This window comes from Mesoplodon bidens (genome assembly GCF_964165515.1).
Source record: "Mesoplodon bidens genome assembly, chromosome: 1".
NCBI classification, from domain to species: Eukaryota; Metazoa; Chordata; class Mammalia; order Artiodactyla; family Ziphiidae; genus Mesoplodon; species Mesoplodon bidens.
In genome coordinates, this window is record NC_138176.1 from 69,174,250 (window position 1) to 69,198,178 (window position 23,929).

Sequence of the window (23,929 nt, forward strand, 5' to 3'; positions counted from 1 at the left end):
CTGGCTGAGGGGGCGTTGTCTGGGTGGTTCGGCTGCCGGCGGAACCCGGCGAGCGGCGCTGAGGGCGGCTGCGGCGGCAAGAGAAGAGAAGGCGGCGGGGCGGGGAGCGGCCTCCGAGGGGAAGGTGGGCGCCGGGCCAGGAGGCCGGCCTCGCGAGGGCGTGCGGGTCCGGCGCGGTGGGAGCATCCCGGAACCCCGGCCGGGTTCCCAAGGGCCGGGCAGGGCATGGAACCACCGCCGCCCTCGCATCTCCGGGCACCGCGAGGGTCAGTGGAGCTGCCGGGTCAGGCGTGTTAAGCCGCGGCTGCGCGGTGCTCTGGCTCAGAGACGAAGACCGGTCCGGGGCCTCGAGCGGGGCCTTCCCCTTCGTGCAGCTCCCTCGGCATGGAAACCCCACCCGCGTCCCCTCCCGGCCTCCTCCGGCTCGTCGCTGCCGGCCGCCCGGGCACCGCCCGCGGGAAGAAGCGGGTCCCTCCCCGCCCCGGCTCGCTGCATCACGCTGTAGTTGATAATAGTGCTTAAGACTACAGAGCTCCTAGCCCCCCCAGCCCCACTGGCGTAAGACCTCTCCGTGCCTCGGTTCCGCGTCTGTAAAACGGGTGTAATAACGGTTCCTACGTGGTGGGGTTCTTGTAGGATTTCATGAGTTGGTGAATGTAAAGCACTCAGAGTGCCTGCGGCTTAATCGCTTGGCTGCTCTTCTCAGCCCTTAAGACAGGTCGCGCACACAGCGGTGGAGACTGTGTGTTGCTTCAATGAGTGAATGAAGGTTGAACGGGGTTTGAACAGAATTGTGAGAAGCATTAGGCCTAGAGTGGGGCTGTAAGGAGGCTTTCATTCTGGAGGTGAGCAGGGTTGGGAATGGAACAGAGGGTGTATGTGAGGGCTGCTATAACAAAATACCGCAGCCTGAACAGTAGACATTTATTTTCTCACAGTTCTGGGAACTAGAAATCCAAGGTCAAGGTGTCAGCAAGATAGTAATCTATACTATCTTGGTATAGATTTGTAGCATTTAGAACAGGAGGATACCTTAGAGATTATCTGACTCAATGGGGGAACCCCTCCACTTTCACAGAGGAAAAAACTGAGGCCCAGAGTCTCCATCCATCCTGAAACCATGTATTGAGCACCTACTGTGTCTAAGGCACTCTTCTAGGTACCAGCGATATGCTGATCAACAAGACAGAAGAATTTTTTTACCTTGTGACAAAGTGAGTTAGCTGCACATATATAGAGAGCCCCGTGCTTCTTGTATCACAACACAAGGCCTGTGTTGCACATGTTCATCCTCATATGTGCTGTGCTTTAATTTGGTGCTTATCTCTGGGGTCACCTGGACAGTCAGGTATAGGTAGTAGACTGAAGAGGCTACTGACTTATTCTAAGGAAGGCCTTTGAGCTATTGCATGTAACTTGGAGAAGTGGTTAAGCACGTGGACTTTGGAGTCAGATTCCCTGGGTTTAAATTCCAATTCTGTGCCTTATTGATTACCTATTACTTATTAGCTGTGTTTGTCCTCTGTAACTCTGTTCAGGTTATCTATTGCTGTGTGACAAACTATCCCAAAACATGGTGACTTAAAAACTTTTATCTCACGGTTTTGTGGGTCAGGAATTCAGGCAGGGCCGTGCTGGGTGGTTCTTCAGCTCCATATGGTATGGACTGGGAGTGGTGATCAGCTGGAAGGGCTGGTGTGGAGCATTCATTGTGGCTTTGCTCCCATATCTGGTACCTGGGAAGGAATGGCTGGAAGGCTGGGCTCAGCTGAGCCCTTCTGCGCCATGTGCTCTCTCCAGCTGGGTGTCTTACAGTCCTGCTGTTGACTCAGGCCTTCCAGAGGCAGTGTCCAAAACATGAAAGGTGGAAGCGTTCGGCTTGTAGGGCTTGGGCCCAGAAATGGGCACAACTTTACACCCTTCCTTTTACCTGTTCTGTTGATTAAGGTAAAGGCTGTTCAGATTCAAGGAGAGGAGACCTAGATCCCACTTCCCCTTGGGAAGAGGGTCGAGAAGTTGTGGACCTCTTTTATCCACCAAATGCCTCATTGTCCTCATCTGTAAAATGAAGCTAATAGTATGTAGTATCTATTTTACAGTTATTCTGAGGATTAAATGAGTTAATATGTGTAAAGAGCTTCAAATACTGCCTGGCATAGAGGAAACATTTGATAAATATTTGTTGTTATTATTGTTACTAGGTACATGATACATTATTCATAGCTGTTATTCATAGAACACATAAGAAATACAAGATGCAAATTCGTTTTCTGGAGTTTTTTATAATCTTATTGGGGAGGCACAGGATTGACATCATGAAGCAATTAGAGAACTATACTAAGTAATATAGAATAGTTACAATTTTTATAGTCAAAGTAAACTGTGGAATGGTTCATAACTTTGCATGTCACTTCTCTATAGCTAGAGAATGTCTAATATAGATTCAGAATATTTGCTGTATTTTAACATTTAAGTCTTTGGAGGAAGGTTCTATGTTGTGTTTTTAATGTCCTTTTTCTCATGGACGTAAGAGCATGGGCTCCAGGGCTTAGGAACCAGGAGGTGAGATGATGGGAGGTGAGATTTGGAGATTCTGAGTTGAAGGGTCATACGGTTGGAGATGTTCAGCAGAAAGCTGGACATTTGGAACTGGTGGCTGAAGCTGGAGTTTCAAATTTAGGAATTGTCTGCTCTGAACAGGTGAAAGCCAAGAATAGATATGATGGTGACGGGAAAGAGAAGAGGGCCCAGGTGCTGGATCTTAAGGGACATTAACGTGTGGGGGGCCCACAGGGGAAAAAGTGCAGCCTGGAGATGGGACAGATCAGGGACATGGAGAACCGGGAGCCTTCTGGGCAGGAGGAGTTCCACAGTGGAGGTGGGCAGGCTGCACCACCACCTGTTGTGGGAAAGCTTGGGGGGAAGGGACTGAGGGCAGGCCACTGTGGGGAGTCTGTTTCAGCACAGTGAGAAGGGCAGCAGGTTGTAAGGTGAAAAAAGGAGTGGTGAGAAAGTAGGGTGTGTAGCTTGCTCTTTCAAACGTGTGTGTGTGGGGTGCCTGTGATGACTAGATATACCTGGGGGAAAGGTTTGTTGTCCTGTTTTGTTTTGCTTTGCTTTTTTCAACACGGGGCCATCTTGGCATGTTTACAGGGACTGGTGAGCCAGTGGAGGACAGAGTGGAGCACTGAAAGGGGTGATGAAGCAGAGTCCTAGAGGGGGAGGAGAAGGGAAGTTAGCTTTGGAAGGAGAAGGCACACTTCATCCTTTGAGGTGAAGGGATTGGGGGGGTGAGGGGAAAATGTGGAATCACAAAAGGAATTTAAAGGCACTCAGGGTATAGTAAGTCATTCATGGAATCAACCTTAGTGAAGTCAGGGTCACAGTCATTTTTATGGAAGAGGGAGACAGACGTGGTGAGAATGAAGAGAATGGAAAGGATTCAGAAGCACTGTTGTGGGGAATGTAGACGGAGTTGAAAAGAAACAAATAGAAAACAAAGAAATAGAAAACGTTACTAACCAGCAGCAGAGATCAGCTAGCGTGCATTTTAGTGGTTGAGTATCTGCTGTGTGCCAGGTGAAGGTGGATAAGATGGTACCTTCAGAACTCACGGCAGAGTTGGAGACACAGGTGATAGGACATAATGACAGGATATCTTACTGAAGTATTTATGCGGTAAGATCGCACAGATGTGACCCCAAAGTCAGACTTGAGCAGGGAACGGTGGGGAAGAAGAAACGTGGCCGGAAAGACTTCAGGAGCAGGTGACAGCTCAGCCAAACCCTGTTCAGAGAGTGGGCGTTATCTGGAAGGTGGGAGAGTCATTTGTCAATAAAGTATTCCCAGGACAGGAAGTATCAGAACCAGAGACTTTTGAGAAGAGAGCAAGGCAGAAGTCTGCAGTCCACCTGCTTCAGAATTACCTGGATGCGTACAGTGCAGATGCCTCGGCCCCAGGACTCTGCATTTTAACTGGCTCTCTAGGTGTTCCTCCTAGATAACATGAGTTGAATATTTAATACATGCCAGGAGCTATTTTAAATGTTCACATGTGTTCTCACAATTATCTCAATAACTGTGAGATAGGATGAGGAAAGTAGGACACAGAGAAGTCATTTGCCCAGTCGTATAGCTAGTGAGTAGTGGGCTAGGGGTCCAAAACTGGCCAGGAACACAGCTTGTTTGGGGAGCTGCAGGTGGTTTATTTTGGAGGGCACACCTGGGATTAATAGGAAGTAAGCCTAATAATAATAATAATAATAACAATAAAAGTAGAGGCCATGTTAAAAAGATTTTGCCTTCATGGTTTAGTGACTTTTTCAGTAATGCTTATGTATTGAGAATGAAAGCAAATAAAGCAGGTAATGGCTTTTTAGTTTTTACTACCAAACTGCCATTTTAACTTCCACAGTCTCATCTCAATCTGACTCCATTTCTCCCCACTTTTCCTCTTCCAAAAACCATCTCTTACTAGACTGAGCTCCTCATCGTCAGAGCCCGTGTCTTAACTCATAAAGTATCTAGCTCAGACTGTTTGGCTTCATTGTCATGTACTTGTGTGTGTGTTTCCTCCCCTAGAATGTAAGCTTCATGGGGGTGGGGACCTGGGTGTTTTGCTTTAGCCCTTGAGCCTGGCACAGAGGAGTCAGTAAGTAGATGTTGAGTGATGAATTTTCTGTATCCATATAATGGCTTCCGTCACATTCAGAGTCAAAGTCAAGGTTCTTAAAAGGCCCTGCAAGGCTCTACGTGGTCTGGCCCTCTGCTTGTCCTTCCCCTCCCTGCCTCTCCCCTCCCCCTGGTGTCAGGTCCTCCCTCTCCCTTGGCTTCAGCTGCCCACTCAGCTCCGGCTCAGGCTTCATGATTGCCAGTGTTTCTGTTCCAGGAGCCCCGGCTCATTCCCATTCCTTCCTCAGGTCTCTGCTAAATACTTGCCTTGTCAGAGAGGCTGGAGGGACGAATGGATGGAGGTGCTGCCTTGCGGTACCTCTCTTATTGCCATCTTATGGTGTGTGTTCATTTATTTTGGCTTGTGTCTTATCTCCCCAAATAGGCTTGTAATTTTCCTCAACTTCTACTTCAATGCCCCATATACAGCTGCTCAATAAGTATTGATTTCATCTTATCCAGTTGGCCATTTCCCAACCTCATAAGTGTTTATATATGTATACTTTTTCATTGAAGTAATCTAAGTAGAAATGAGAGACGTGCATGTAGTATTAGCATGGTCATATTCTGGATTTGCACTGCCAAATATGGTGACTATTTAAGTATAAATTACATTACATGTTCAGTTCCTCGGTCGTACTCGCCGCATTCCCAGTGTTCAGCGGCCCTGTGTGGCTCACGGCTGCTGTATGGAGCAGTGCAGATAAGGAACACGTCCATCACTGCTGATGGTTCTGCTGAACAGCATTGGTCTAGATGCTTCAGAAGCTGTGTTTTTTGCTCGTTTTTTTAAACTGTTGTGACAGGGAATCATGACAGTGAAGCACAGGTCAGCCACTGGGTTTGGGTGCCATTTGATTTCTGGTGATGGCGTCAGGAATCACAACTTATCCATGTCCTTTGTCCTAGGTCTCCTGGATGGTGGAGCATGGACCCAGTTGCTACTCACAGCTGCCATCTCCTCCAGCAGCTGCACGAGCAGCGTATTCAAGGCCTGCTTTGTGACTGTATGTTGGTGGTGAAAGGAGTCTGCTTTAAAGCACATAAGAATGTTCTAGCAGCTTTCAGCCAGTACTTTAGGTACATATTTTAGACTTTGTTCTTCCAATTGTACGGAGAGAAAGCTCTTCTAGAATGGAACTATTTTGACTAAATTTTATTTTCTCCTTGGATTTCACTCTCCTTATCTTTTGTAGCACACTGTGGGTTTTTTGCTTTTGTATTGAATATTTAGGGTAACCTGAGAGGGAAAGAGCCTTTTAACTAAAATATATTTGGGGCACTTGAAACTATTTTGGCACTTTGTCTTTGATTTTAATAGTTCCAATTAATGTCCGTCTTCTGTATACATTTCTTATCCTTTCAGGATAAAAAGATTGAGGAATAGAATTTCCGGTAAGAACATTTCTGTGATAAATCAGAGAGCATTCTATATGCTAATTTTTTTTATTAAAACATTTTAGTTTTTGTTTCTCATTTGACTATTCTAAGAAAACAGGTTTGAACTCAATTTACTTACCCCTGTAATCATTTTTGCCTCAGTGAAAGATTTACTTATAAATAATAATATCAAGCAATAGTATTTCATTTATTTTTAACATTAGATTAAGTATTCTATGTACATTTTCTGATTAACTAGATTTATCTCTCTTTAAGCACTAAAGCTTCTTTTTCAGTACCTTTTTTCCCCTAAAATTCATACTATTTTACTGCTCTAGTAAACAACATATGGAACAGGATTTACTCATTCCTTGATAATCCCGAATCATCAAATTAAATCCCAGCTGTCATATATGCTACAAGTTGTATTATAGTGGATTGGCTCACTGAGGTAGGCAGCACTTTTTGCCCGTGTGCAAAATGGTCCCCTACTTGGTCTTTGCCTGTTCTGTTTTCATAGAACAGTTAGGTTTAGATGTTGTGATACATTGGCTATTTTGAGTTTTCCCCACTCTACTTCTGATGTGTACTTTCCTTAAGTACATGTTAGAACAGAACTGAAGGCTGTTTGGGGGATGCAGGTGATTGCATTTGACAAAACGTCTTTAACAAACTTGCAAGACAATTTACCTGACTCAACTTGGTAGTTTTACATGCGACAAATTCATTCACCTGTGAACTTGACTTGTGCCCAGGACAAAGTGCCTGGGCTTTATGGTGCCTTTTTCCCCCATTAACTTATAGGGCTCTCTCACTGCTGGTTTATGGACCACTGGGTTGCTGAGAAACATCCGACAGCCAGATAAATTACCGCTTAAAAAATGAGTATCTATCAAGTACCTAGAGTAGTCAGATTCCTAGAGACAGAGAGCAGAATGGTGGTTTCCAGGGGCTGAGGGGATGGGGATAATGGGAGTTATTGTTTCACGGGTATAGAGTTTCTGTTTGGGATGTTGAAAAGGTGCTGGAAGTGGTGAGTAGTGATGGTTGTACAACAATGTGAATGTACTTAATGCCACTGAATTTATCATATGAACCATAGTCAAGTGTTTGATATGTGTATTTTGCCACAATTAACAAATTGAAATTTTAAAAAATGAGTGTATATCTAGGGTTGGTTTATTATAGCTATTTTTATTTTCAGATGTTTTTAAGACAGATATGGAAATATTTTTGTACGTGTTTTATGGTCTGATATGTACTATGTCAGACTAAACACAAAATATTGAAAAATGTGTGTTCTTTAGTTTTCTATACTCTGCAATTAGTAATACATTTGGATAATTGCATTTTGAAAAAAAGAACAATGAGTATATTTCAAAATTTTATGTTGAGATTTCCTTGGAAGTTTGGATATTCAACACACTAATTCAGTGCATCCTAATTGCTTTATTGGATGACTTGCCAAAACCTTTTAAAGGATTAAAGCATACTTAATTTTAAAATCTTGGCATTTATAGAAGGATAGTAATTTTGAATATTAACATGAATATTATTTATTTAAAAAAGCTATCAGAATGTATGAACTGTTAACACTGTAAGCAGGTATCCTTTCTTTTATCAGGAGCCTCTTTCAGAATTCTTCAGGTCAGAAGAATGATGTTTTTCACTTGGATATTAAAAATGTAAGCGGCATCGGGCAGATCCTGGACTTCATGTACACATCGCATCTGGATCTTAACCAAGACAATATACAAGTCATGCTGGACACGGCACAGTGTTTGCAAGTTCAGAATGTTCTGAATCTGTGTCACACATTCTTAAAGTCAGCCGGTGTAGACCAGCCACCCAGCCTGCCTTGTCACAGTACATTCTCCCTGCAAAGTGCTTTGACTCCTGACGCTAACTGTGTTATCAGTGAAAACTACGCCCCTCATTTGCTGCAGGAGTGCTCAGCAGGTGTTCAGCAGGATAGAGTTGTGGATGAATCACATTCTCATGCCCCACCCTCAGTTGGTCTTCATACTTCCACAGCTGAAACCTCAAAACAAGCCCCTGATACATTAGATGGCAGCTGCACAGAACTGCCTTTCAAACAGCCAAACTATTACTACAAGCTCAGAAACTTGTACAGTAAGCAGTACTATAAACAAGCCACCTGTCCCAGTCATGAGAGAATAATCAAGCAGCCTTTCACTTTCAGCACATCTTCAGACCTTCATGTCGCGGAACACCAGCCCTGTGCTGTTGGTCACGCCGAGTGTGTCCTGGAGTCCTCCGAGCACTTGCCTTCCAACTTCCTGGCCCAGCCTTTGAGTGAACCTCCCCCAGGCCCTGAGCCAGACAATGCAAGCCAACAACCTACCAGACAGATGAGGCTCAAGAAGGCCATTCACCTTAAGAAGCTAAATTTCCTGAAGTCACAGAAATCTGCAGAGCAGCCATCTGAACCCAAATCAGATGACAGGTTAACCGAGAGGATAGAATCTGCCAGTGACCATAGTGTAGAGAAAGTTAACAGCCAAAGTGCTGAAGAAAAAGAAAGTGAAGAACTCATCAGTTCTGAGAATTTTAATTGCATGAATGAGATGGAGAGGCCCGAAGACACTGCGGTCCTGGAAGACCAATCCCAGACACTTCAGTCTCAGAGACAGTATGCATGTGAATTGTGTGGAAAACCTTTTAAACATCCCAGCAATTTGGAGCTTCACAAACGGTCTCATACAGGTACACTGATTCGGTCCCCGCAGGCAAAAGGAAAGGAAATAATGCAGACGATCAGCTCCTGTTTTTGTAAGAAGTTTTGCTATTGCTTGATGACGTCATTGATATTTACCCAAAAAATCAAAGAGTGTTAGCTATTTTTTATTTTATATTTTTGATGATGCCTTTTAAAGAATAATCTTCAGTTCTGTAAATGCTTTCATAGAGCCAGTTTAAAAGGATGGTACACTTTTCATTTTAATTTTAATTGCGGTTGTATATGGGAAACTTTCCATCTCTAAAGTATGGCAGATTATTTTGATGCACTCAGATTTTCAAATTAATTCTAAAACAGATAAGCAATATTTAGTTCTCTCTTTAGAATTAGATTGTTTATTTTTTAAAAGCATAATGTAGGTTAATTCAGACTGAAGTAATTTAGTTTGAGTAATCCTGAAAGCTTTGGAAGGTAATTTGAATATCAGATTTAAAAAATTGTGATTTGAGAGGCAAGAGGCAAATTTTTTTTTTTTTTTTTTTTTGCGGTACGCGGGCCTCTCACTGTTGTGGCCTCTCCCGTTGCGGAGCACAGGCTCCGGACGCGCAGGCTCAGCGGCCATGGCTCACGAGCCCAGCCGCTCAGCGGCATGTGGGATCTTCCCCAACCGGGGCACGAACCCGTGTCCCCTGCACTGTCAGGTGGACTCTCAACCACTGCGCCACCAGGGAAGCCCAGGCAAATTTTTTAATAAGGATCAGCTTTAACCATTTGGTATTTTCAAATGAAAATCCTTCCGTCTGAACATTGAATTTTCAAAGTTTTGTTACCTTAATTCATACCTTAGTTCATGTAATTCATACCTCCCCTTTCCAAAATGTTTATTTTTTCCAAAAGCTTTAAAAGAAAGTGTTATACAGTATATATACATTATGTAATATAATACATATATTACTTTCCTTCCTGCATTTAACCATGATGACTCTAGTACACATTACAAATTAATGGCAATTATCTTAGAGGCATGAGAAGGAATATGTTATAGGATCCTTCTAAAGTAACTGCTTTTCAAGGTACTTGTGTAATTGTGACCATTGATGTGATGTCCTGTTACCACTTTTGAGTCCCTGTTTGCTAAGGTGTTGACTACCTCATTGCACTGTTGAGACTGAATTAATATTTATGAAAGCCCTTTATAAATTTTGGTGTATTTGAATATAAAATACTGTCATTATTATTACTCCATATGAAAACAGTATCATTGACTCAGTTTTGCCCTGTAAAAACTTAATTTAGGTCATTCTGTAATTTTCTGGAACCTAATCCTCACTATAATTTTTATTTGAGAAACTTACCTATTTAGCTTTAAAGGAAACAAGAATTGTTTATTTTGCAAGAACATCTTTGGATAATAGTAGTCATACAGTTATATGGCACAGCTGCTTCCTGGGACATAAATATATTGAGAAGGGCAGCAGTTCTCAAACTATGATCTGGGGAACCCTTTCAGGGGGTCATTGAGGCCAAAACTATTTGTATCATAATGTAGGATGCTCCTTGCCTTTTCCTTCTCCTTCTCCCACAAGTGTACAGTGGAGTCGGCTAAAGACTGCAGGATCTGTGATGAGGCCTTCACTCTGGTGGCCAGTGAGAAATGTCTAGTCATCTGTTTCAAAAATCACTCAGTTTTGATTTCTAATATGGATTATACTGCCAAATATGACCCATGTGAACAAAATCTCTTTAGGGTCCTCCGTTGTTAAGAGCGTAAAGAGGTCCTGAGAACAAAAAGTTTGAGAACCACTGGAGTAGGGTTGTTAACCCTCGTCACTTAAGGGTCTTAGGAACTAGTGATCTCTTTTTTCAGACTCTCATATCTCATAGGGCGGACTTTAACGTAACATCTATTATCCCCATAACTTCAGACATAAATGTAGTCCAAGATACGGCATCTATAATATCATAATTACAGTTGACCCTTGAACAACGCAGGGCTGAAGGGCGCTGACCCTCTGAGCAGTCGAAAATCCTAGTCTAACTTATAGTTGGTCCTCCATGTACTGGTTCCGCCACATCTGCAGACTCAGCCAACTTCCATCATGTAGTACTGTAATATTTACTATTGAAAAAAATCCATGTATGAGTGGACCTGTGCAGTTAAAACCCTGTTGTCCAAGGGTCAACTGTAGTTGGGGTCAGAAGCTCCCCCCTTATCCTTGAGGAAGCCATTAAACAGTTTTTAGGAAAAGATCAAAATAAAAGTACCTTAGCAGAAGCCCATAAAGCTGGCACACCCCAGCAATACAGTAGGAAGGGAAACATTTGTGTTATTTTTTTAAAAGGCTCTTAATGAAAGCACTTGATTTGAGGGGAGTGGGAAAAATGGAAGGTTCTTGGTCTTCACAGTCTGTTTATTAGGGTTCTAGAGGTGTTAAAGGCAGTACCTGAAGTATGTTTTTAAACAGATCATTTTCTAGAGACTGTCTTCAGAACTGCTGTGGTTTCTTTGTAGTAGAGTCCATTCTCTCCATCTATTCTGTACCAAAGTGTAATTATTCAGAGTTGCTGAAATCAGAGGGGGCCAAGCAGTCAGTAAGGGAACATGTCTCATAATGGAATCTTCTTTTCCCCTGTCAGCACGTTTCAACCAAGGCTGAAAGGCAGTGTGTGGGGGGGGATTTTTCCCATCACACTCTCAGGAAATCCCGCTCTGCTTTGGGCTGTCCCAGGTTCATACCTCGTGTGGTGTGAATGAGTCACCCTGGTTCTGTTAGGAATCGGTGGTCATTGCAGGAGTCAGGCTGAGGACGGGTGGCCAGGTTCATGCTGTTCAGCCAGAAAACTCACATTTGATTTTCAACTGAAGGAAAAGTCTGTGTCCAAAGCCTAAATATGGTTTGAACGCAGATAAATACGTTTGATTTCAACACAGGTGTAAATTTGGAGAACAATTTAATTTTTTAGAGAAAAGTAAATATAGATTTCACTTTTATCATCTCTGCCTATCATCTAAGGGCGAGAGAGAGGATGAGGATGAGGACAGAGGCTCCCCATTTTCATACTCTGATGATGAAGTATGTAATGCTGTGGTTTGAAAGGTAGGACCAAAGAGACAGCTTAAACATTTTAAACAGAAAACTATCCTGCAGGTGTTACTCATGGTTTTACAAGTTGTTGTTTTGTTTTGTTTTAGGTGAGAAACCTTTTGAATGTAACATTTGTGGGAAACATTTCTCTCAGGTGGGAATACTTTTATTTATTGTTAATAATTGGAAACCTGAAACCCAGTGTTTATTTTTATTACAGATAAGACATACTTTTGGACTTGGGAGAGAAGCCTCTGATGATATCTGTAACTTAAAAGACTTCAGACTAAGTCAAGAAAAAATAATTTTCAAGAAAAGAAATTTCTAGTTCATTGGGCAGAAAATACCATTTTTATAAGTGTGTGAACTCTCACAATACCTTTTTCCCCCATTAAGGATGGGTTCATTTCTAGTATATTTCTTTTCTTCTACAAGTGCTGTAAACCATATTGGGGGCTGCAGATTGTGCTGGGCTGGATCCAAGACAAATGTCCTTATTCCTACTGAGACACTAGATGTTAGGATGTTGGAGAAAAGACCAAACACATTTCGTTCCCTGCTTTCACTACCATTACACATGTATTCTCTCACTCAGCTGGCATGTGTTGTGTCCTCCTATGGGCTCTGTACTATCTGGGCACTAGACATAGAGAAACCTAGAGATTGAATGTTCTAGAGAAAATTTTGAACATGATAGAATGGCTGTGGGATCCTGCTTTTCCTTCTGAAATGGAAGGTAACTCTTCCCCACCACGTGCCGGGCATTGGCATTCCAGAAGCTTCTCGCAGGGGCCCAGTGCACAGTCCTGCAGAGGAAGCAGTCACCCCACAACTGTTTTTTACACACGCATGTTAATCCTGGAGTAACAGCGTGTGCAAATGCTGTCTTACTGGGGAAGGACCTTGGGGCTGGGCCTCAACGGAGGACTCGAGCCCTCTAATGTGGAGAGAGTAGGGCAGCGTGGCCCCGCGGAGCACGGGAACAGCAGGAGCGTGGCCCCTGCTTTTGTCACATCCCCACGGAGCCAGCTCTTCCAGTTTACCCTTCATCAGTCTCCCACACACCCAGACCTGCCATCTAATTACTTCTCACTCTTCCTACTGGCTGCAGGCAGTGATTCACCTCATCCTAACGTGTTCCTGTGTATTACTAGTCCAGGCAGGGTCTGTGCACCCACCAAGTGTTCAGTAAGCTTCTGCTGAACTGAGTGGAGGGGTCGTTGCTCTACCTGCCTCTCTACTTGAGGGCTGTGCTTCTTCCTACCAGCCTCACCTGGGAGTCAGAGCTTGGCCTCTAGAGCCAGACAGTCTGGATTTGGATCCAGCCTCTGGTTTACTGCTCTGACCTTGGACAAGCTACCTAACCATTTGGCACTCAGCTTTCTTATCTATAGAACAAGGGTGTGCGACCCCTGACCCCCATGGTGTGTGAGGAGTCAGTGGTTCATGAGATGATCAGCATCACACCTGGCTCACAGTGAGCCCTCAGGACATGTCACTAGTCCCTCCTGTTGCCATCACCTTCCTTCTCTCCTCTCTGTCCTCTCTGCTCTTGTAGACCAGTCTTCCTAAGGTGCACTTTCTCCACCCCACATCCCACCATTTTAACCTTTCTACTTTGGTGTAGTGGGAAAGTGTAAAACCTGGATTAATGACCATTAATAGTTAGCAATCTCTACTCTGGGCCTCATTTTTCTAATTCTTAAAAATAGGGATAATACCACCTCATGGGACTATTAGAATTAAATGAAAAAATGGACATGAAAGTCCTTTATACGTTTACATTGTGATAATTTAGGTTCTGTCCTTTTCTTGCTTGGAACCCTTCCTTGACTCTTCAGTGCTAACCAAATAAAGTGTACCCAGCCATTCAAGCATCGAGTCTGCCTTCAGCCTTCTCTCTCCTGGCGTTAATGCCGGGGCTCACCCTCAGAGATTCTGACTCTGTTGGTTGGGGCTGGGGCTTGAGTGTTGGTACTTTTTAATACAGTGGTTTGGATGGCAGCCCTGTCCATGGCTTCAGACCTTGTCCTACACTTTCCCTCTCGAGTCCCACCAAGGGCAGCCCTGTCTGATAGACGCTACAGAAATCCTCCTCTTCTGTGTTGGTGTCTGTATGTTTACCAGATTTTTATGACTATAAAGTTATGTATAGTTATAGTTTACAGATGTATATCGCTGTTTTATTTCATAATGAAGTAATGAAATTTTGTGAATAAGCTCTGCTATGTGCTAGGGCACAAAGACAAGTAAGGCTTCAATTAGCTTTGTGTTTAGAGGAAGAAACAGTTGTATAAACTGATAAAGCACAATGAAACACTGCAAGTGCCGTGACACTTGTATAGGCAACAATATGAAGAAGAGAGTAGTCATTTCTACCTGAAAGCTGGCGGGGGAGGGGTGGGCACTGAAGACAGGGAGTCATTGATCAGCCTAGAGTCTCTGGCATTCCAGGTGGAGAGAGCAGTGGTGGCGTTTACACACGGATACTCAGTAACCTGTCCTTCATTTCTCATACGAACTGGAGTATGTGTGGTTACAATGGACTGGAAATATTTTCCTTTCTGGAAGATTTAGAAAACAGACCTACCAATAAGAATTAATCTTTTATGCTGTGTAGTATTTCGTAGTGTTAGTCTTTTTTTAAAAAAAAAGGTCAGCCACAACCTTAATTATGAGTCAGCAAGCAGTTTGAGACCTCAGCTTTAAAAAGCTGTGATAAGCCTAGATTGTGACAACAAACTATGCACGTATTAATATAATGCTGGACACTGTATGGGCCTGGATCTCAGCAAGTGAGAGTCACGCAGTACTTTAGAGTATGAATGAGGCTCCATTTGGAGCCACGTGTCTCCCGTGTGGAGGAGAACCTGGGCCATTTGATGCATCCAGGGGAGAAAACTAAGATAGTGACAGATCTGGAGTGCCTGTCACATGAGAAACAGGAAAAGGGAAACAGTGTATATTTGGCTGTCTTTGGGGAGAGGAATGGAGTTGCTTTGTCTCTCCAAGGAGGCAGAATAGAAACACTGAGCAGCTGCTGCAGAAGGACAGGTTCTGAGAGGCTCGGTGCCCTCCCAGCAGCTCCTGTGTTGTGTCCAGGGCATGACTGACGGGATACAGTATCCCGTAGGAGGCTGCTTAGTCACATTCCAGGGCACTGATGTGGCCCGATGCCACGGGTGGCAAAGTGTCATCCCATCCATGGTGAAAATGCAAAAAATAAGAATATTTTAATGAACTTTTCTTAAATTTTTATATTTTCAACTCTGAGGTGATATTTCCCACATTTTCAGTGTTAAATGTCCTTTTATCAATGTAATGATCATTGTTCTTTAGGTGATATCTCTGTGTTAATCTCTATACTTTTTTTGTTTTGTTTCAAAGTCTTAAAACTTCTAAACTAGATTACTTTTAAGATCTGAGTTCTCTTTCTCTCAAGTTTTATGGTTCTCTATTTTTTTGTATAAACAATCAACAGCCACTAGAAGAGTACTCTGACAGAGAATCTCTGCTTGGTTTGATCATGTTTAAATACTGAGTTTCAGGTACCTATTAGAAGGAGTTTATTTTTTAAACTGCTCAACAAATCAGGTGTTAACTTCTTTTCTACAGCAGAGTTTTTCACTTCAAAATTCTGACAACTCCATCCTAATTTAAAATGGTATCCACTTAGAAAGGGTGGAACTTCCTTTTGTGCTAATATTTTTTAGCCCAACAGCAGCACAAGCTTTTGAGTCCACAGACAAAGCTGAATCAGAATATTCCATCCCAGCTATAGGGGCTGAGGCTGCTTCCCTCCCAGAGCCTCTGTTTACTTCCTGTAATGTGTGAATTATACTTTATTAGGACATTGTGATGACTCACTGAAACACTATTTGCAACTGCTTAGCAAAGTGTTCCATTCATAGTAAACTCTTAATAAATGAGGGCTACTAGTATTAGCACTTACTGGAGTTTTCATGGATCCAACTACAGATGATTTCTAAGATGTATAATTAGTAATAAAGCATAGCAAAGTTTACCAAAAATAAAGACTCTTGACTAAAGGGCAAATAATCTGGGCCCCACTGTGCTATGTAATTTGGTATAAATTATCTGAACGCATTATTGGGTTTTTTTGCCTGAATCTTTCCATTATTTAATCTACTTTTATACCATTTATCAGACTAATTTGTGCTCCTTTATTTGGGGGAATGATAATTACTTTCATTAGACATGTCCAGTATTAAATAGCTAAGGAAACATCTTAAAGTTTGTTTTACTGTTGTGTACTATTATCTTAAGTGGAAGATCATTCAGTTTGAAAACAAGTAATTGTTGACTTTGAAAACCAAAGTAATTGTTTACTTGTTTACTTTGAAAACAAGTAATTGTTATGCTTTATTTAAAAAAGAAAGATACAGCATTGCTAAGAATCAAATCAGAATGCATTTCAATCATAATACATAGTTTACAAAATAACTTGAAACAAGAGGGATCTAATTTAACTGTTGAGCAGATGGTGCTATTCAAATTGTTATTTAAATGACAAGCTTTTCTGAAACTTGGAAATGACTGATTTAAAGCCATCGGTGGTGCATTATCTCAACTCCAGTGAACTGGTTCCTGGATGGCAAAGTGACTGCTTGTCATACTGAATTCAGCACAAGCTAGTTTATTCACAGAAACTCGCACGCCCTCATGTAAGACAAGAGTTTAAACTCAGACAAACTAATATTAATTTCTGGCCTATCATGTAACTAGAGCAACTAATTTATTTATTTGAATCTCAGTTTTACACCTAGAAAATAGAGATAATAATACCAATTTCTAGGAGTAGTTTAGTTATACTGTACTTGTAAAGGCCTGAGTAGACCAAATATCTATTGCTGTTAACATTTGCTGTTTTATTACTGTTATTAATAGTCATTCAGTTAAAAGCTGGGTATTTCCCAGTGTTTTGCCAAATTCTTTCTCTTTGATTATCTAAAATAAACAAGTTTTTTCCTAAGCTATATTTATCATATTCTGAAATGTAGTATCTAACTTAGTGTTTCCCAGAGCCTGATAGACATAAAGAATCTTCTATGTTATATAACATAAAATCTACAGACAACATTCTTTATACCTGTCCACAGGTTCAGAACCACCTTCAAACCTATAACCATGAACTATCTTTGCATTTTGTTTAAAATATACATAGCAAATTTGCAAATTTACATAGCCAAGTTTGTGAGTTGGGTATTACTGTTCATTTTCTTTTTTGGGCTAATTTTGTGCATAAGGCCTGCAACATTATTACCCTTGGATATAGTCATCCTATTCAGTGTTTTTTGTAACAAAACTATAAAAAAATTAAGTTGGGAAATGACAGATTGAGAGTGTTAAATTACAACAATGGAAGATTGTGTTTCCAAATCCTAATTTGAAACATTTGCCAGTAGCTTTTGTAATATCTGAGGCATTTGCAGGTTTAATTTCACTGTACTTTAGGCAATTTAATATTGATTTCCTGTTGATTAGTACATGGAAATCTATTTTGTGATCTCCATTTAAATCAGTTATTCTTCGTAAAGCCCTGCTAGTTTCAGAGATTAGAAACGTAAAAGGCCTGCAGCTGAAGGACTACTGTGAATCTCCTGATTTGCTTTTTTGCACGAAGGTGAAAATGACCCACCTGTCAGGCAGAACAACTGTACTGCCAAGAAGAAATACTTTTTGGAAATGTCTTTCTTTATAAACAAAAGCTGTTTTTCAGGAAGAAACAATGAATACTGAAATAACCAAGTACAAGTGCTACCTTTTTTTCAAATGATGTTGCATATAGGTGGTCCAGGTTTTTTAAAAAAATGAAATAAAATACATCAAGAGCTGTTTACAGCACAAGCTTAGCGACCCCTAAAGCAGCCTCCACAGTGTGTCGGGCCCATTTTAGAGGGGGCAACACCGTGCACACCTGAGGCGGACGGACCAGGGGCTGGCGTGGAGCAGAGCTGAGAGGCTCCCCTGTTCAGCTCACTGCTGGGCGGGGCTGCTCCTGACTCAAAACCAGGGGGGGGGGCCTTGATCTCCTTGCATGTGGCTGCTTCTGAGTCGTGCATCCGGAGTCTTCATTTGGAAGTTGGACTGGAACCTGGCTAAATCTGCCAGTTTTCCTTTTGAATTTATGTGCTCTTAAAATTTTTTTTTCACTGTTGGCATGTTTTTTCTTTTCCTTTTTTACAGGCGGGTAACTTGCAGACTCACTTACGTCGGCATTCTGGGGAGAAACCATACATCTGCGAGATCTGCGGGAAGAGGTCAGTGCTGGGCTTGTTCATTCGCACGTCAGGAGCAGTCTCGGCATCTCTGAGCCACGTAGGGGCTCACTGTCACTCAGGAGCACAGTAAAGCCAAACCCTCTGGCTTTTCTTGTGACACACATGAGAATAGCAAAAAGAAATGGAAATGTTAATTAAAGGAAAGAGAATCTAGGACACAAGTCTTAGGAAATGTGATTTTACATGAAACAACATTATCTTATGCTAAAATTTCCATTCATTACAAAAATATCTGTTAAAATAGATGACTGGCCCCCACGGAGGTGACTATCTGGTAGGGGTAATGAGACTCGCAGCCTGAATACCTGGAATCAGGAGAGGAGGTGGTAGGAGGCACCCCAGCTGCGCACCCAGACCTGTGAAGGGCCAAGAGTTCAGCCACAGGAAGGCCTGGCAAGCCTGAGGGCTGGGGAGGCCTTGGACTTGCAAAGTGAGACTTGACTTGGTGACAGTCTCCCTCTGGAGGTGGAGCGCAGTATGAGGAGATGGTCCCTCCTCTGGGCACACCGGCCTACAGCGTGGACTCCCCGCCCCTCACTGGGGGTGTTGGTCGGGAGTCCACGTACTCTGTGATCTATTGGTTGGTCATTTTAGGACAGCAGGCAACAACCAGGACTATACCAGTCACACAGTGTTTTCTTCATTCGTTTAACCAGTCATTCACTTGGCATTTATTAGTCACCCACTGTGTGCTAAATGCTGTGTTGGGAGCATACAAGTTCTCAGCCCCTGATAAGTTCGTACTCGGGAGTTGGGGGCGGGGTGGGATGGGCACAGGACAGCTGTAGTCACAGTCCTCTGCTAGGATGGGACAGCACTCTTGATTTGGTTCCAGGAAGACAGTTGTCTTTGCAGATGGTAGAAAACAAAGACGTAAAAGCGACCTAGCCTGACATGTCTCCCTTTCTGCCGTAGCTGCCTGAACACCAAAGGCCAGGTTTAGGGCCCAGGTCACATGTACTGCCTGTGTGAGGCGCCTCCTAGCATAAGCCCCCTGCCGCTTCGCTTGGGGTCCCTGTTTTGCAGGGTGTTTTAAATGTGAGCCTTCTGAGCTCCGTGCATTTAAACTCATGTCTCTATGCAACACCTTCCCCCAAATGCAACCTCTTATTCTGCTCGAGTGTGGTGGGAAGGAAAGAGCATAGAGCTTCATACTGGGGGTTGGGTTGGAATTACTCCCCAAGCTAACTTAGTGATCACCTCTGAAGAAGAAAGGTTAGTGAAAGTAGGTAAGAAAAAATGTTTTAGAAACAAAACACTTGGATCGTTTTCTCCTTTCCTTTAAAAAGAGAAAAAAAGTAAACATTTTTTTTAAAACCTCTGAAATGAAATCAGGCCACTCCTCATCACTTTCCGAAGTAATAGAGGGAGCAGCCCATCTCCTCCCTCAGCGACTTGCAATTAGATTTGCAGTGACGTAGAAAGGCTCTTAATTGAATTTCCAAATTGCATTACAGGTTTGCAGCCTCTGGTGATGTCCAGCGTCACATCATTATTCACTCAGGAGAAAAACCACACTTGTGTGACATCTGTGGTCGAGGTATAGCTGAGGGTTTCCCTTTTCTTCCTTGAAGATTTCTGATTAAAATGTTCTCAGCCCTTCAATTTAACCCCTGTTGTGGTCTCTCTAGGGTTCAGTAACTTCAGTAATTTGAAGGAGCACAAAAAGACACACACGGCTGATAAAGTCTTCACCTGTGATGAGTGTGGAAAGTCTTTTAACATGCAGAGGAAGTTGGTAAAGCACAGAGTTCGGCACACGGGTGAGCGGCCTTACAGCTGCTCTGCCTGTGGTAAGTTCCCGCCCACCGCAGACCCGCGGTCACCTGGTCATCCCTGTGGGGAGGGCACCGGGGTCTGTGCCCACCCCGTCCTGGGCTGTTAGGGGTCTCAGATAAGTCGTCCCTTTTTTCATGGGTAAAATGGAAGTGATGCTGTTTCTTAACCACCTTGGTCCTCTGATTCGTCTGCATTTGTGTAGCAGACATTTACTGAGTGTCTTCAAGGTATCAGGAACTGTCCTGGGTGCTGCAGTTACACAGATGACTGATGCTGAGTCCCAGGTGCCCTGTGCTCCTGGTCTGGGCCCGTGGAGTGTTGGCAGTTGGAAAAGCGGGGGAGAGCGTGGGGTGCAGCAGCAGGGGCTAGAGCATGGTGGCCTGCTGGGGCCTCGGGGGCACACGGTAGGCTCAAGAGGGAGAGATCATATTGTGAGATCATATTGAGATCATATTGTGTATCATGAAGCAAAGGGCATTTCTTCGGCATTTGACACCTCAGAAAAGTCATCAGGAAGGAAAGGGAAGGCTGGCAGCTCTCAGTTTCCAGGCACATCACTGCACAGATGAGGAAACTAGGATTGCAAGTTAGGTCTCCTGGTACCTGTGATAACAGAGTGTTGGAACCTCTGAAGGACTGGGAGGGCCTGTATGTATGTGTGGTGCAGGTGTGCACATGTGCACAAATGTGCCCCTGACAATGTGGATTGAATCGTGGGCAAATGAGTGAATAACCATTTTTACGATTACCTGTTTAGAACAAATAGGAAAAATGCTCAGAGTCAGGCTGTGCGGAGCCTGGAATTGGGGCATCCTCGGAGTGGCTTGTTCTAGTTGTGGTTGGTATCTAAATTAGGGCAGGACGCGTGGGATGTAACCAAAGGGAGGCAGCTTTGTTTGTATCTCCCACTTACGCTGTGTACAGATCTCCTAGACACCAATGTCGACAGCTCCATTACTATTAAAGGATAAAATTGCATCACTTTAAATCACAATTGCAGTCTCAAGTCACTAGTTTAAAATGTCAGTTCTAAATTATTATTACAACTGTGAACTTGATTTCAGGTTCACTGTTCTCTTCCTTCCCCAGCCAGGCCTGCTGCTGGATAAGACCCTGTAGAGAAAGCAGTGCAGCAGGACCCTCTCTTCCCCCCACTTCGTTTCCACCCCTCCAGCCACTCACTGACCATGGTTTCTGACCCTAACAAGGTCAGCTTTCAGGGAAAGGGGGAGAGAGAAAGGGAGCAGGAATGGTCTTACATGACAGGTTCAAAGCATTATAACACCTTCATTGAGATAAATCCCATACTATAAAATCTAGCCATTTAAAGTGAACGATTCAGCGGTTTGGATGTATTCAGCGTTGTGCTACCCTCACCACCATCTAATCTTAGAACCTTTTCCTCACCCTAAATAAGAAACCCCACACCCATTAGCAGTCACTCCCCATCCCCTCCCCTCAACCCGAGGTAACCCTTAATCTACTCTCGGTCCCTATAGATTTGCCTGTTGCAGACATTTCATATAAATGGAATCATGTAATACGTGGTCTTTTGTAACTGACTTCATTTCACTTAGCAAATCTGCTCTGAGCATTCATGTACAAGTTTATGTGTGGATGTATGTTTTCGTTTTCTTGGATTCAAAAGACAGTTTCCGTTTTAAGGTGGCTTCCCATTCTGAGCTTTGCTAAGTTTAAAGCTTGGTCCTCTCTCTGCCTCTTCCTTCCTTCCCTCCCTCCCCCGTCCCTGTCCCTGTCTCTCCAGCATTTCATGCTTCTTCTAAAGACAGCCTTCCCTTCCACTCTGTTCTCCTTCCCCAGCACTCAGCTGTACTTTTCCAAGATGGAAAGGTGCATTTTCTTTCAGCCGGACTTTTTCCTTTAGCGCTTGGTTTTGTAAAAGCAGTTTCCTCCGAGGAGACTTTCTCTGTTGGCGCCCCGTCGCCTCTCTAGGCAGTCCTCTTAGGCTCCAGGCTGGCTCACTTCCCATCTGGGGACATACTCACATTCCGTGCTCTGGGGGATTGCAGGCCCACACCTGGAGGCAAGCGCCGCCCCACCGTGACCTCCCAATGGACACACGTCGAGCCTGGCTGCCCTGTGTTGACTTGAGGGCAGAGGGGAGACACCTCCCATATCCCGACTCTCACTGGGAACTCTACTGTGGCTGAAGTTTATACACGTTAAGGACCCTGAAAATAGTTAACACCTTTTGCCAACTAATTCCACTACTGAGAATTTATCTTAAGGAAACAATGAAAAGAAAGATGTTAGTTGAACCTCAGGTATAGTAGCAAACAGTTGGAAGCAGCCCAGATAGCCCACTGTTGCTTGACCAGGGCTGGATAGCTGAGAATTCAAATATAATGACATAGGAATAAGTGAAAAGTTCTAAAATATGTGTCCATGTAAATTGTGTAGTTTGTTTCAGTCCTTGGTAAATGTGTTATGACTTCTATAAGGTTATTTATTGGTTTTTCTCTTCCGATCTTCTAACCTACTCTCACGATGGGACTAGATCCCCTACCTCTAGCTTATACCCAGAGGAAGGAAGTAGGACCTGGAGAAAGATGCGTAAAATTATGTTAAAAGCTGAATACATAAGTACCTTCAGAAAAGATGCTTCTAAACTATAGATTGGCTGTGTTAGATTTATGAAAATCTGAACAAAACTGATGCGGTTTCCCAGTGTGGGCGTTCGGGGCAGGCGCCCAGGCCCACCCAGCGGGCACTCCTGTGCGGGGAGACGGGGCTCCAGAGCCCTTGCACGAGACGCCCAGACCAAGGCTGCAGGTTGGAGGGGCTACAGCCGGAGAAGAGTGGAAGAGTCTGGAATCAGAGTGAGCAGGTGACAGCAGGGCTCAGCTGAGTTCACGTGAAAGCAGAGTCCTGTGGGGTTTAGCAGGGGTGGAGGGGACGCCTTCCAGAATGTTCTCCTCTGAAAAGATCCCTTTTTCTTCTCCCAGGAAAATGTTTCGGTGGATCCGGCGACCTCCGCAGGCACGTCCGCACTCACACAGGGGAGAAGCCATACACATGTGACATCTGCAACAAGTGCTTCACCCGCTCTGCCGTGCTGCGGCGGCACAAGAAGATGCACTGCAGGGCCGATGACCAGGGGCAGGACGCTCTGGAGGAGCTCACGCAGGCCATCGAGACCTCGGACCTGGAGAAATCTCAGAGCTCGGATTCTTTTTCTCAGGACGTGTCCTTGACTTTGATGCCCGTGTCTGTTAAAATCCCCGTCCACCCAGTGGAAGAAGACTCAGTGGCAGAATTTGACGGCCACTGTAAGTTCCGGTCCCTGGTTCAGTCTCATGGAGTGAGTGAGCAGGAGAAGCTCAGCTTGGGTCCCCTCAAGCTCGCCAAGCCTCATGTGCCGCAGGCACAGCACCAGGCCTACAGCTACTCAGACGTGGAGGCCTCGGCTGGCACGGAGCCGCTGCAAGCCGACGGTATGGCCGCGATCCGCTCGTCCCTGGCTGCCCTGGACCATCACTGCGCCGACCCCCTGGGCAGCCGCGCATCCGCCCCTGCGTACAGGAACTCGGAGGGACAGTTCTTCTCCAGCATGACCCTCTGGGGGCTGGCGATGAAGACGCTGCAGAATGAAAGCGAGCTGGACCAGTGAGGTCCTCTATCAGCAGCTCAGCATCAGAGGCGGCTTTAGCCCGAGAGGCTAGATTCTGTCCCTCCTGACGGGGGATGGTCGTCGGAAGTGCCTTGAGCCCAGCATGTGGGAAGAAAGGCCTCCTGGCACATCGTGGAAGTGGACGAGGGACTGAACTTCTTGCACCCCAGAAGGCTTGAGAGACCGTCTCCCAGATGTGGTGTGAACTGAGTGTAACTACTGTACATTTTGGTCATGGTAAAGGGAAAATATATGTATATAATAATACAGATATTATTTTTGCATTTTTACATGATTGAAATTTGTAGCATTTTGTATTTTTATTTACAAAAAGATTTTATTTGTATAGGAAACTCATACTATAATTTAATTTGAATAA

The 23,929-nt window shown here is 43.9% G+C and overlaps 1 protein-coding gene across 5 annotated transcripts; it reads left to right on the top strand.

Annotated features, from left to right (window-relative positions):
- The first annotated feature begins 18 nt into the window (after nucleotides 1-18).
- Nucleotides 19-23,929, top strand: ZBTB49 (zinc finger and BTB domain containing 49). 5 transcript variants are annotated; one of them, XM_081247951.1, is made up of 9 exons: nucleotides 19-845; nucleotides 3,154-3,273; nucleotides 5,581-5,751; nucleotides 7,676-8,844; nucleotides 11,946-11,992; nucleotides 18,046-18,119; nucleotides 19,598-19,680; nucleotides 19,772-19,933; nucleotides 22,886-23,929. In XM_081247951.1, exons 2-9 carry the CDS (start codon nucleotides 3,200-3,202, stop codon nucleotides 23,548-23,550), a joined length of 2,445 nt encoding a protein of 814 aa, XP_081104077.1. In that variant the 5' UTR covers nucleotides 19-845; nucleotides 3,154-3,199; the 3' UTR covers nucleotides 23,551-23,929. The 5 variants fall into 5 exon arrangements, with proteins under 5 accessions (XP_081104077.1, XP_081104080.1, XP_081104079.1 ...); XM_081247954.1 differs by lacking the exon at nucleotides 3,154-3,273; XM_081247953.1 differs by lacking the exon at nucleotides 3,154-3,273 and having other exon boundaries at nucleotides 19-124.

Excerpts from the sequence above, each read along its gene's own strand:
- ZBTB49 (XM_081247951.1), top strand. The coding sequence starts at position 3,200 with ATGAAGCAGAGTCCTAGAGGGGGAGGAGAAGGGAAGTTAGCTTTGGAA. Across the intron at positions 11,993-18,045 it reads GTGGGAAACATTTCTCTCAG|GCGGGTAACTTGCAGACTCA; the intron begins GTGGGAATACTT and ends CCTTTTTTACAG. Across the intron at positions 19,934-22,885 it reads TTACAGCTGCTCTGCCTGTG|GAAAATGTTTCGGTGGATCC; the intron begins GTAAGTTCCCGC and ends TTCTTCTCCCAG.